This window comes from Onychomys torridus, chromosome 21 (assembly GCF_903995425.1).
Source record: "Onychomys torridus chromosome 21, mOncTor1.1, whole genome shotgun sequence".
Taxonomy (NCBI): Eukaryota; Metazoa; Chordata; class Mammalia; order Rodentia; family Cricetidae; genus Onychomys; species Onychomys torridus.
Genome location: NC_050463.1, coordinates 1988238 through 2000399, shown reverse-complemented (window position 1 = coordinate 2000399; position 12162 = coordinate 1988238). Strand labels below are relative to the sequence as shown.

The 12162-nt window shown below is 61.2% G+C and overlaps 2 protein-coding genes across 2 annotated transcripts in view; one reads left to right on the top strand and one right to left on the bottom strand.

Moving 5' to 3' along the window:
• Window positions 1-120: 120 nt before the first annotated feature.
• Window positions 121-930, top strand: Timm13 (translocase of inner mitochondrial membrane 13). Its single transcript, XM_036171055.1, has 3 exons — window positions 121-315; window positions 389-457; window positions 677-930. Exons 1-3 carry the CDS (start codon window positions 193-195, stop codon window positions 773-775), a joined length of 291 nt encoding a protein of 96 aa, XP_036026948.1. The 5' UTR covers window positions 121-192; the 3' UTR covers window positions 776-930.
• A 529-nt stretch (window positions 931-1459) lies between these two features.
• Window positions 1460-12162, bottom strand: part of Tmprss9 (transmembrane serine protease 9) — a 14373-nt gene continuing 3670 nt past the window's right edge. The window contains exons 4-13 of the mRNA XM_036171214.1: window positions 11750-12137; window positions 10582-10891; window positions 8610-8781; window positions 8024-8295; window positions 6362-6498; window positions 5730-6114; window positions 3378-3549; window positions 2622-2884; window positions 2412-2548; window positions 1460-1774 (exon numbers count right to left, since the gene is read on the bottom strand). Coding sequence (XP_036027107.1) covers window positions 1613-1774; window positions 2412-2548; window positions 2622-2884; window positions 3378-3549; window positions 5730-6114; window positions 6362-6498; window positions 8024-8295; window positions 8610-8781; window positions 10582-10891; window positions 11750-12137 — 2398 coding nt within the window. The 3' untranslated portion in view covers window positions 1460-1612. The remainder of the gene's footprint in view (window positions 1775-2411; window positions 2549-2621; window positions 2885-3377; window positions 3550-5729; window positions 6115-6361; window positions 6499-8023; window positions 8296-8609; window positions 8782-10581; window positions 10892-11749; window positions 12138-12162) is intronic.

Below are 12162 nucleotides of genomic sequence, written 5' to 3'. Positions count from 1 at the left end.
TGTAGTATGGGAGTTTCGCACAGCGCCGGGGCGATCCCTTGGCGGGGCGCGCTCGGGATTGTGGGAGATGTAGTTTGCTTCGTTTCCATGGTGACTCGGGCCTCAGCTTCCTGCCAGGCTGGTGACGTCAGCGCAGCGGCTTCCGGCGCCTGCGGGTCGGCGCGCGGCCGCGGCCCGGTGGACTGCGCAGCCATGGAGAGCGGCTTCGGCTCGGACTTCGGCGGCGGCGCGGGCGGCGGGAAGCTGGACCCGGGGGTCATCATGGAGCAGGTGAAGGTGCAGATCGCCGTGGCCAACGCGCAGGAGCTGCTGCAGGTGCGGGGCGCGCCGGGGTGGGTGCCGGGTCCCCCCGGGTGGGTCCCCGCTGAGCCCGCGCGTGTGTCCACAGAGGATGACGGACAAGTGTTTCCGGAAGTGCATCGGGAAGCCCGGGGGCTCCTTGGATAACTCGGAACAGGTGAGACCCCGGGAACCCCGGCGTGGCGAGGGGCGCAGGGAGGAGAGCCGCAGGGAGGAGCGGACTTAGCGCGTGCGCAGCCTGGAGCCGCCGCGCGGTGGGGCGTCCGCGCGGGCGCGGGCGTGGGGCAGCGGCTTCTGCGCATGTGTCGTTGGAGGCCTGCAGGGCCATGCCGGGCTCGGGTCCCTAACTCAACCTGCGCCCGCCGCCGCTCCGCAGAAGTGCATCGCCATGTGTATGGACCGCTACATGGACGCCTGGAACACCGTGTCCCGCGCCTACAACTCTCGACTGCAGCGGGAGCGAGCCAACATGTGACCGGGCTGCGCGGGGCACCGTGCGCCCGCCCGCCCGCCCGCCTGCCCGCGGTCGGAACTGTTTGCGGCTCGCCGCGCCGCCCGAGCCACCCGCGGTGGCTGTGACCTGAGAGCGGGCCAATAAAGCGCTGCTGGGCAGAGCAGCTGCCGTGTCGTCCTGCCGCCTCGGTGTGCTCCCAGAGTGCCCAGCCGCCCCGGGTACCTTTCCCCTGGGTGGCCCCGGCCTGCCGGCCCTCGGGAAGGCATTGTTCCCCCACGAGAAACCCCAGCCCTGGGAGGCAGAGGCAGGCGGGTCTCTGTGAGTTCGGGGCCAGCCTGGGCTGCAGAGTGAATTCCAGGACAGGCTCCAAAGCTACACAGAGAAACCCTGTCTGGAAAAACCAAAAAGAAAAAAGAAACGGGGCGGCCTTGTAGTGGGCTCCGGCGCCCGTCATCAGGGCTGGGGGCTAGCCTGGGATACACAGCATGGCTCCATAGCTCTGTGTAGAGCTCACCTGTCACGCAAGAGGCCCCGGGTGTCATCCCCAGCTCCGTGTAAACTAAGTGTGGTGCACACCCGTCTTGGGGAGGGGGAGGCGGCCGCAGTGGACGGACAGATGGGGACAGGAGAGTCAAATTTGAGGTTAGCCTTGGGTACATAAGAGCCTGTCTCACAAGTTAAAGGCACCAAGGGGGCCGGGTCAGAAGGTCTCTGTTGCGGAGACAGGTCCTGAGCCAGAGCTGGGGGCAGGAACTGTTTATTGGAGCAGTATCTACAGCCCACAGCTCGTTCCCATCCGGGACTCCCGTGCTTGCCTGCCACCAACTCCGCTGGGTGGGGTCGCCGGCCACGTGGTGGTCACTCCTGGATGTTCTGGCCTATCCATCCCAGTACCGCAGCCACTCGAGTGTAGACACCTGGGAAGTGGGGCCTGCCACAGCCATAGCCCCAACTGGTGACCCCAGTCAGCACCCACTGGCCCGACGGCTCCCTGCAGGCCAGGGGTCCCCCTGCGTCACCCTGAAGGAGAAAGTGCGCTCAGGCCAGCAGCCCTTGGGACCCGGAAGGACCCCCTGAGAAACTGCCATGGACGGAATGGGTTCAGTGCTAGGGTGCTTTCTTAATGCCTCTGGCTGCGCCCTCCGCCCGGTCCCTCTGGGGACCAGGACCCGGGGTGTGTGTGTGCGCGCGCACGCGCATCAGTGTGCCTGGGGTGCTGGGTCTTTAGTGCTCCCTCCCCTTTAGATATGGGGACTTGGTGACCCTGGAAGTAGGTGGCGGCCATCAATTCCCAGCCACCATCCTGTCTCACAGAATGGGTTACAGGTGCTTGCAGCCGGTAACCAGGGGCCTGTGTGTGGCTGCTGGGGATCCGAGCTCGGGTCGGAGGCGTTCGCACAGTGGCGAACAGCACAGTGGTCTCCGAGGACTTGGTTAGGAGTTGTGTGCTTGTGTCGTCATCGAGGCAGGCCCTTGTCTCAAATCCTGCCTCAGTCCCCAGAGTCAGAGGGGGGCTGGGTGGGAGGGACTCGGGCAGGCGCCGTCGGGGGCTCTTGTCACACAAGCCCGAGGACCTGAACTAAACCCCAGGTCCCAGGTGGAGAGCCAGCGCTCAGGCCAGCCTGGGCTGCGGGGAGAGCCGCCCCGCCCCGCTCACCGAGCAGCTGTCCACGCCGCCCTGCGGGAAGCCCGCGCACAGCATGCGGCTGCTGATCTGCACCGGGTAGAAGCGGCGACACGTCTGCTCGCTGAGGACGCGCACCGCCGCCTTCTGCAGCTGCCGAGCCATGGAGCCTGTGAGGGCGAAGGAATGGGTGGGGGTGCCCCTGTGTGCCACCCCGCGCCCGTGCCCCGCCCGCGCGCCTACCGCCCTCTCGCAGCGAGCCCCAGCCGGTGATGACGCAGCGCGCGCCTTCGGGGGGCCGCGCGGGCCCTGGCAGGCAGATGGGTCGCACCAGGCGGCTGCGGCGCACGGGACCCGCCAGCTCCAGCAGCGCCACGTCGTAATCCAGCGTGTAGAGGTTGTAGAACGGGTGGCGGTAGATGCGTGCCACCCGCTCCAGCTGGCCCTCGGCGCCGCTCAGGAACGGGGTGCCCAGGAAGGCTGCCCACTGCATAGGGTCCCCATAGCTGCAGGGTGCGCGTGGGCAGGGTCACCGTCCGGTGGGAACGGGCTGCTCTGTCCCCCTACCCAAGTGGGGCTCACCCAGCCACGCCTGTGACCCTCTGAGGGGACACCACCAGCGGGCACCATGTCCAGAGCTGAGGATGGTCCCCACCCCTGCCCTCCACACCCTCTGGAGACGAGACAAGGCCCTTCACCCCTCTAGGTCGGTCACCCGGTAGAAACCGGGCTGTTGTGTGTGCACACACATGCACGCACGAACGCACGCACACCCCAGTCCTCCACAGTGGAGCCTCCTGCCCCAGCATAGAACCGTCTGTCCCTTTCACCCTGAGCCCCAAGGGCACATGAGTGCATGTTGGGGGTCCCCTTAAGGAACTACACCCTCCACCTGCCAGGGAGACGGTGCCTTCTGTCCGGTGGCCTTGGGGACTGGAGCCAAATTGCAGAGGTGGCCTGGGGAAGGGCGGGCGGACCCCGCAACGGGGCCAGACTCACATGTCGAAGCAGTGTGCGGCGGACAGAAGCCACCTCTCGGCCACCAGCACGGCCCCGCAGCGGTGCTCCCTGCTCCGCAACCACAGGCTCACTTGCCAGGGCCACTCCCCACGCGAGGCCGCGCTGCCACCCACGATCCGGGTCAGCGCCCCCGGGGGCGCCAGGCCGCAGCCTGAGGACGGCAGGTGCTGTGTGAGCCCCGGGAAAGGGGGTCTGCGGCCCCATCGGGGCAGTCCCGGGACGTGGCAGCAGGCTGACTTCGGGGCCCCCAGCTGAGGTGCTCTCAGGCCGCCGCCACTGCCAGGGTCACCTTCACCCGAGGTCCTCAGGCACAGGGCTTCCGGGAAAGGCCCTGGGGAGACCCCAATAGCCTCCCCCTTCGCAGGCGGCCCTGACCACGTCTGCTGTGTCACCGCCACCCAACCCTGCCCTCCTCACGGAGACGTCAGTGGGGTTGGGAGCAGCCCCTTACCAACTCTCCGAGGGGCCCGAGGAAGGGGACCCTGGGCCTGGAGATCAGTGTCTCTCAACCTGTGGGTCACGACCCCCTTTGGGTCACACCCGCAAAGGCGTCACTGAGCCATCATTCCTCTCCAGCTGTTCTTCCTCCTTCTGGAACTTGCTCGCTCTTTCTCCTTTTTCTCTTTTTATTTTATTTGAACATTCCTGGCCATGATGAAGGCCGGATCCTCCCACACTGGACCCCGACCACGCCCCCAGCCCTCACTGGGGGTTCTGGGCGGGGCTCCACCCTGACCACGCCCCCAGCCCCTCACTGGGATTCTGGGCGGGGCTCCACCCCGACCACGCCCCCAGCCCTCACTGGGGATTCTGGGCGGGGCTCCGCCCTGACCACGCCCCCAGCCCTCACTGGGGGTTCTGGGCGGGGCTCCAACCTGACCACGCCCCCAGCCCCTCACTGGGGATTCTGGGCGGGGCTCCGCCCTGACCACGCCCCCAGCCCTCACTGGGGGTTCTGGGCGGGGCTCCAACCTGACCACGCCCCCAGCCCCTCACTGGGGATTCTAGGCGGGGCTCCACCCTGACCACGCCCCCAGCCCTCACTGGGGGTTCTGGGCGGGGCTCCATTTCTTTTTGCTGATCAGAGACAGTCTGGCTAAGCTGCCCACACTGGCCTTCAACACCCCCTCATAGCCCAGGCTGGCCTCGGATTTGTGATGCTCCCGTCAAGTGGCTGAGACAGCAGGTGTTTGCCCTCAGGCCCGGCCTGGCTTCTTACCGGGACACTCTTTAGATTGGGGAACCTGCTCAGCGACCACTTTTTACCAAAATGCCTATTTATAGACTGTCTCCCACAGTCGCATTCTGGGGTCTTGGGGTTGAGTGTATCTGGGTGACGTGACAGCCCATCATAGGTCACAGGGCCCTGGGTTGGCAGGAGCCCTGGTGGGTGGAGGGGCCTCCTGGGGCATTCCCATCGATGCTGCCATGTGTGAGGAGCTGAGCTCAGGACACAAGCTCATGACGGAAAACAGAGCAGTAAAGCAGGACAGGAAGAGGGGAGGGAGGAGACGTTGGGGCCCGTGGGGTCCCGGGGCAGCCCTAGCAGGCGAATGCAGCAGCTTCGGCCATGAGAGGGTTGATTTTAGTGCCCTCCACTCCGAGCACTGCTGCATGTGGAGCGGAAAGCCAAGTCCCCAGCCGTAGGCACATCCGCAGAGCTCCAGCGGACCCTGACCCCGGTGTGTGGCTCAGCAGGAGAGCACCCCCCAGTGCCAACAGAATGGAAAGAGAGACACAAGCAGAGAGGCAGCCTGGCAGGGTGAGCTGTCATCTCAGGACTCCAGAGGCTGAGGCAGGAGGATCAGGAGTTCAAGGTCAGCCTCAGATACTGAGTGGGTTCCAGGCCACCATGGGCCTTGATACACAGGAGTGAACAATAAGAAAGGAGCAGGAGCTGGAGAGGGGGTTCAGTGGGCATGGCCGTGCTGACCCCAGCTCGGAGGGCAACAGAGACAGGGGGATGGCTGGGTCTCGCCTGCTGCAACAGAAGCCAGAAGCTCCATGTTCAATGAGATACCTTGCCTCAGAGGAATATTTAGGAGTGACGGAGGATGGCGTCTGTGTCCTTGGTGGAGAGGGACACAGACGCCCTCCTCTGGCCTCTGTATGCACACACGTGCGCACACAAACAAATGGACAGATGTCGGCACACAGGCGCACACAGTAGGACGTGGAGAGAGTGCCCACTGAAGGCCGGGCAGGCGGCCACAGGACATTGACACTGAGCTCTAGCTCTGCAATCTGGGACACTCTGTCTTCAGCGCCCTGTCTAACCCCAGCTGTGACAGGGACCTGCCTGCACCACATCACAAGTCACCGTCACCGTACCTGGCAGCTGGGAATGCGTGGTGGTGCCTGGGGCATTCGGGGCTGGAGTCTGTGCCCTGGTGGTGCTCCTGTTGAGTGGTCTAGTGGTCCCCCTGCTGGTGGCCCTGGGGGTTGCAGGTCTGGTGGTGGCCTCTTGGACAGTGAGGCCAGCAGCTGTGGTTCTGGGGGGCTGGTTAGGGATAAGCCGCGTGCTGGAGGTGTGCGGGCGAGGCGTGGAGCTGGGGCCTGAGGACATGGCCTTCAGGATCCAGTCCTTGAGGCGAGTGATGCGGGCATAGACGCCCGGCTTCTTCGCTTGAGCACAGCCAATGCCCCAGCTCACGATGCCCGCCAGATAGAAGACACCTGGTGTCTCCTCACACGCCAGTGGGCCACCAGAGTCACCCTGCAGGAGGGAGACACCACCGGATCTGCATGGGACACCGTCGAAGGAAGAGAAAGGCTCCACTCCCACTGGACTTGAGGCTCTGCATTCAGGCGTCATCTCTGAGCCTCCATCAATCATTCTGGCTCTTCTTTTTTGAGCACCGGGGATGGAAGGAACCCAGGGGGGCCTCACCACGCTAGGCAAATGCTCATCACTGATGCACCCCAAGCCTAGGGGGAGGTTGGGGTGTCCCTGTGACACCTACCTGGCAGGAGTCCACCTTGCCCTCCAGGAAGCCGGCGCAGAGCATGCGGTCCGTGAGGGAGAAGTTGTACAGGGCACCACACATCTTCTGCTCTATGATGCCCACGGACGCCTTCTGCAGGATGTCGGGCTTGGTGGCTGCCGGGAAAGAGAGCTCAGGATGCCACCGAGTGTCTGTCACCAAGCAGGGCCACCAAGTGCTGTCCCTATCCTGGAGACAGTGAGCAGATCTCACAGGAATTTTTGTTTTGTTTGAGATAAGGTCTCACTGTGTAGCTCTGGCTGTCCCAGAACTCACAGAGATCCTTCTGCCTCTGCCTCCCAGGTACTGGGATCAAAGGTGTGCGCCACCACTACCTGGCTATCACAGAAATTTTTATTTTCTCCTGTGGGGCTTGGGGGCAACCCAGGGACTCTGCTAGACAAGTGCTCAACACACCCCTAACTCTTGGAGTTTTGAGGGTCTCACTATGTAACCCAGGCTGGCCTTGAACCTATGATGCCCCCACCACCGCCTCCCAAGCTGGGAAGACAGCTGCAGGCCAACCATTCCCATTTTGATACAACCTTTTCACAAAAGGCTAGAACAATGGTTCTCACCCCATGGGCCGCGATCCCTTTGGGGGCCCCATAGTACATATTTACATTACGATTCATAACAGTAGCAAAGTCGGGCGGTGGTGGCACACACCTTTAATCCCAGTGCTTGGGAGGCAGAGGCAGATGAGTTCGAGGCCAGCCTGGTCTACAGAGCGAGATCCAGGAAAGGCACCAAAACTATACAGAGGGGGAAAAAAAAAAAAAAAAAAAAAAGGGTGGGCTGGAGAGATGGCTCAGTGGTTAAGAGCACTGGCTGCTCTTCCAGAGGTCCTGAGTTCAATTCCCAGCAACCACATGGTGGCTCACAACCATCTGTAATGAGATCTGGCGCCCTCTTCTGGCCTGCCGGGATATGTGCAGACAGAACACTGTATACATAATAATAAATAAATAAATCTTTTAAAAAAAAAAAAGAAGCACAATTACAGTTATGAAGTAGCAATGAAATAGTTTTATGGCTGGGTCACCACACATGAAGAACTGTATTAAAGAGTTGCAGCATCAGGCAGGCTGAGCACCACTGAGCTAGAGAATAAACATTTTCAGTTTATCCTGTTAGTGAATGGAGGTGCAGGGAGACGTGGCAACCAAGCATTATTTACACCCAGTCTCTGGGCTACACGTGGCCCTGGGATAGCAAGAGGCTAGTGGCTCAAGTCTGTGCCAAAGGGTCAGCACAGATGTTTTTTGCAGCCATGGACATCTGGTCAATGAATGTGTGGATTTTTGTTTGTTTGTTTGTTTGTTTTGTTTTTAGAGACAGGGACTCTCTATGTAGCCCTGGCTATCCTGGAACTCAATATGTAGATCAGGCTGGCCTCAAACTCAGAGATCTGCTTGCCTCTGCCTCCCTAATACTGGGATTACATGTGTGAGGCACCACTGCCTGGAGATTGTGTCGATAAAACTTTATTTATACACACAAATGGGGGTCCGTATGTAGCCCCTAGGAGACATTGAGTGGCTCTTAGGTTGTGGGGTCAGCGCAGAGGAATGATTTAGGGCCCAGGTGAGGGAAGCCAAACCCCATCCCTCCCAGGCCAGGCCCTGGAGACCTGCTCACCATTTCCCTCCTGTGTGTTGCCCCAGCCTGAGATCATGCACTTCCGGCCCACAGGGAACTTGTGGATGGCCAAGGGGAGACAGATGGGCTGGATGAACTTGTTGAAGACCAGTGGCCGGGCCAACTCCAGCAAGGCCACGTCAAAGTCCAGGATGCCTGGGTTGTAGCGGGGATGCAGAACCATCCTCCGCACCCCCAGCTTGATGGGGCTCCCGCCAACACCCAGCAGGGACGCCGTGCCCAGGTGCGCATGCACCTGTTCTGCCTTGGTGCTGCGGAGACAGGACCTCAGGCATGCCTGCCCTGCCCCCTCCCAGCCAACACCTGCACCCCAGGGAGGGTCCCCCTGGAAGGGGACCTGGTAGAGAGTGTACTCTGACCAAGACCCTCTCAGCTTTATGAATGTCATAGGTCACTGCTGGTCAGAACCCAGGTCCCTGCTGTGGAGCCCAGAGGGGGCAGTTGGGGGCCTGGGCGACCTCCATGCCTGTTTTGGTTTGTGTTGGCTGTTTATTTTTGAGACAGAGGGACAGGAATGCACAACTACACCAGCGAGTCTACCGTCCGGACCCTTGGGAGGCCTTACTGGTTGAAGCAGTGAGCGGCGGACAGTAGCCAGCGGTCACCCACCACGGTGGCTCCACAGAAATGTCTGGACCCTTCCTTCAGGCTGGCCTGCCAGGGCACCTCCCCAGACACGGCGCTGAGTCCACCCACAATCCGAGTGGGCTTGTCCATCGCAGGCCTGGCCCCACACTCTGCAAAGAGAGGGGAGAGAGGGGGTGGGGTCCTTATCTACCCAGGACTCACCTGTTCTGGCCCCTGAGTGACCTACACACAGAGCAATGAGGACATCGCCCAGGGGGGCAGGGCTGGAGGTACCAGGGAATCCTGAGCTTGGAATGACTGAGATACAATCAACCACACCCGGTGAGATTCCCAGGACCCACAAGGTCACATCTACGTGGCGGCACATGCCTGTCATCCGAGCACTCAGAAGCTGAGGCAGGAGGATTGTTCTGAGTTTGAAGTCAGCATTGGAAACAATAGACACTGCCTGAGAAGGGAGGGGAGAGAGAGGGGGACAGAGACAGGGCTGGCTGGAGTGAGGGAAAGAATGCAGGAGGAGGCAGAGCCCGTGTGGTGGGCTGTGGCAGGGCCCTTGCCTCCAGTGCACCAGGCTCCGGCTCCAGACCCCAGCACCACAGAACACACACAACCCGAGAGGAGATGCAAGGCTGATAAGGCAAAGAGAGGCATGCCAGACAGGGACAGTGCCCGCAGGCCACACTGGCCACGCAGAGACTCAGTCTCACTTCCACCAGGTCCACAGCCACGTCAGCCAACTTCTTGCTGACCCTGTGGGTCACTCTAACTGTGTTGACTTTGCAGCTTCATTTTCTTTTTCTTTTTTTAAAATTTACTTTATTTGTCATGTATACAGTGTTCTGTCTGCATGTACCCCTGCAGGCCAGAAGAGAGTACCAGCTCTCATTACAGAGGGTTGTGAGCCACCATGTGGGTGCTGGGAATTGAACTCAGGTCCTCTGGAAGAGCAGGCGGTGCTCTTAACCTCTGAGCCACCTCTGCAGCCCCTGCAGCTTCATTTTCAAATGCACCTACATTATAGTTTCAAAAAATTAAAAGTGAAGCCAGGAATAGTAGTGGACGCCTTCAATCCCAGCACCCGGGAGACTGAGGCAGGCAGAGCTCTGAGTTGAAAATCAACCTGGTCTAGAAAGTGAGCTCCAGGTCAGCCAGGGCTACATAGTGAGACTCTGCCTCAAAAGATTTAAATTAAAATAAAAAAATGTAAGCCCAAAGAATGACCAGCCTGTAATAGGCTTGTGCTCATGGCAGACATCAGCAATCAATTGTCAATCCCCTATTGAGTGCTTCATGGCAGATATCAATAAATGGTCACCAATTTCCCGCCCAGTGTCAAGACTGATACCAATAATAAATTGCCTATCTCCCATCAAGTGCACTCATGGACGACACCAATAATCAATCACCAATTTCTCACTGAGGATTCAAGGCAGACATTGTCAATCAATCACCAATCCTCCATCCAAGGTACTAGCTACCAAATCTGTTAAGTTTTGCTGAGTTCAATGTCCTGGACCCGACATGGTGGAGAGAGAAAGCCAATTCCTGCAAGTTGTCCTCCACCTCCACATGCACCGCCCCCCCAATAAATAGTTATCAGCTGCCAAACTTCCACAGTATTGAACCAGACATCAAGAGGTGATCACAGCTGGTCCTGGCGTCCAGGCAGAGACAGGCGGATCTCTGTGAGTTCGAGGCCAGGCTTGCACAAAGAGTTCCAGGGCAGCCAGAGCTACCCAGAGAGACCCAGTCTCAACCCCGCCCATTTCTTGCTGTCTATCGTGACAGACACTGACAATCGATTGCCGACCCCGCACCGGGAACTTCAAGATCAGCAATGAAGCCCCCACCCCAGCGCCTGCTTCCTGGCAGACATCCATAGTCGACTGCCGATGGAGCCCCCTCCTCTGCCCCACCCCCGCTGGGAGGGGCCGGCCGCGCCGCCGTACCTTGAGGCTTGGCCGCGGTGCTGGGGTGTGGAGGTGCGGTGCTGGGCGCCGCCGTGGGTCTGGCCGAGGTGCCGGGCGGCGGGCTGCCGGGGCTGGTGGGCCGGGGAGGGCCGGGGGTGGCGGGCGCAGGGGCCGCTGTGGGCACCGCAGGCGCGCGGGTCACCTCCAGGATCCAGTCCCGCAGCCGGGTGACGCGGGCGTAGACCCCCGGCCGCCGCGCCTCCGCACAGCCGATGCCCCAGCTCACGATGCCGGCCAGGAAGAACCTCCCGGAGGGCTCCTCGCAGACCAGGGGTCCCCCCGAGTCACCCTGGGAGCGGGGGAGCGCTGTCAGCACGCGGGGCCCCGCAGAACCGCAGCTGTGGGGGCCTCATCCGCGCCGAGCGCCCTCACGGTTGGTTATCTGGATATTTATGTGCACGTCTGCCTGTCTGTGCAGGCGTCTCCCCTAAAGCTCCTGGCCTCGGAGCCATCGCTCCGCCCCAGCACTCGGGAGGCAGAGGCAGGGGGATCTCTGTGAGTTCGAGGCCAGCCTGGGCTACAGAGGGAGATCCAGGACAGCCTGGGCTACACAGAGAAGCCCTGCCTGGATAAACTAAAAACAAGTAAAAACATACAGTGACGTCTATTTCATAAAATACAGTCAACCACAAAAGCTCAGGCAGGGTGTTTCTCCTTTTCCTTTTTGAGACCCGGCCTCAGCTCCCTGTGTAGCTCAGGCTGGCCTCAGCTCCCTGTGTAGCTCAGGCTGGCCTCGGTCGCTCCCTGTGTAGCTCAGGCTGGCCTCAGCTCCCTGTGTAGCTCAGGCTGGCCTCAGCTCCCTGTGTAGCCCAGGCTGGCCTCAGCTCCCTGTGTAGCTCAGGCTGGCCTCAGCTCCCTGTGTAGCCCAGGCTGGCCTCAGCTCCCTGTGTAGCTCAGGCTGGCCTCAGCTCCCTGTGTAGCTCAGGCTGGCCTCAGCTCCCTGTGTAGCCCAGGCTGGCCTCAGCTCCCTGTGTAGCCCAGGCTGGCCTCAGCTCCCTGTGTAGCCCAGGCTGGCCTCAGCTCCCTGTGTAGCTCAGGCTGGCCTCAGCTCCCTGGGTCGCTCCAAGGCCCTGGGTTCGGTCCTCAGCTCTGGGGAGAAAAAAAGAAAGAAAGCCAAACCAAACCCTTAGCCTGGAGGACAGAATGCGTTGTCAGGAGGAAGCGGGTCCGTGAGAGCGTTTGGGAGCCTAGCACGCGTGGGCAGAGTGAGGAGGAGCCCTGGTGCTCGGCTGTCAGTGTGCAGACCCCAGGGGATGCCCTGCGTCTCCCGGCTCTCACCCCGCTTCTCCCTGTCCGTCCGGCAGTGGTCAAGCCGGAGGTCCTTCAGAAGGCCACCGTGGAGCTGCTGGACCAGGGCCTGTGTGCCAGCCTGTACGGCCACTCGCTCACCGACAGGATGGTGTGCGCCGGCTACCTGGACGGGAAGGTGGACTCCTGCCAGGTGCGGGCCAGGCTCGGCCACCCTCTGTCCCGGGAGGTGAGGCGGGAGGATCAGCTCAGGCCGGCCTGAGCGACCCAGGGAGCGACCCAGGGAGCTGAGGCCAGCCTGGGCTTACACAG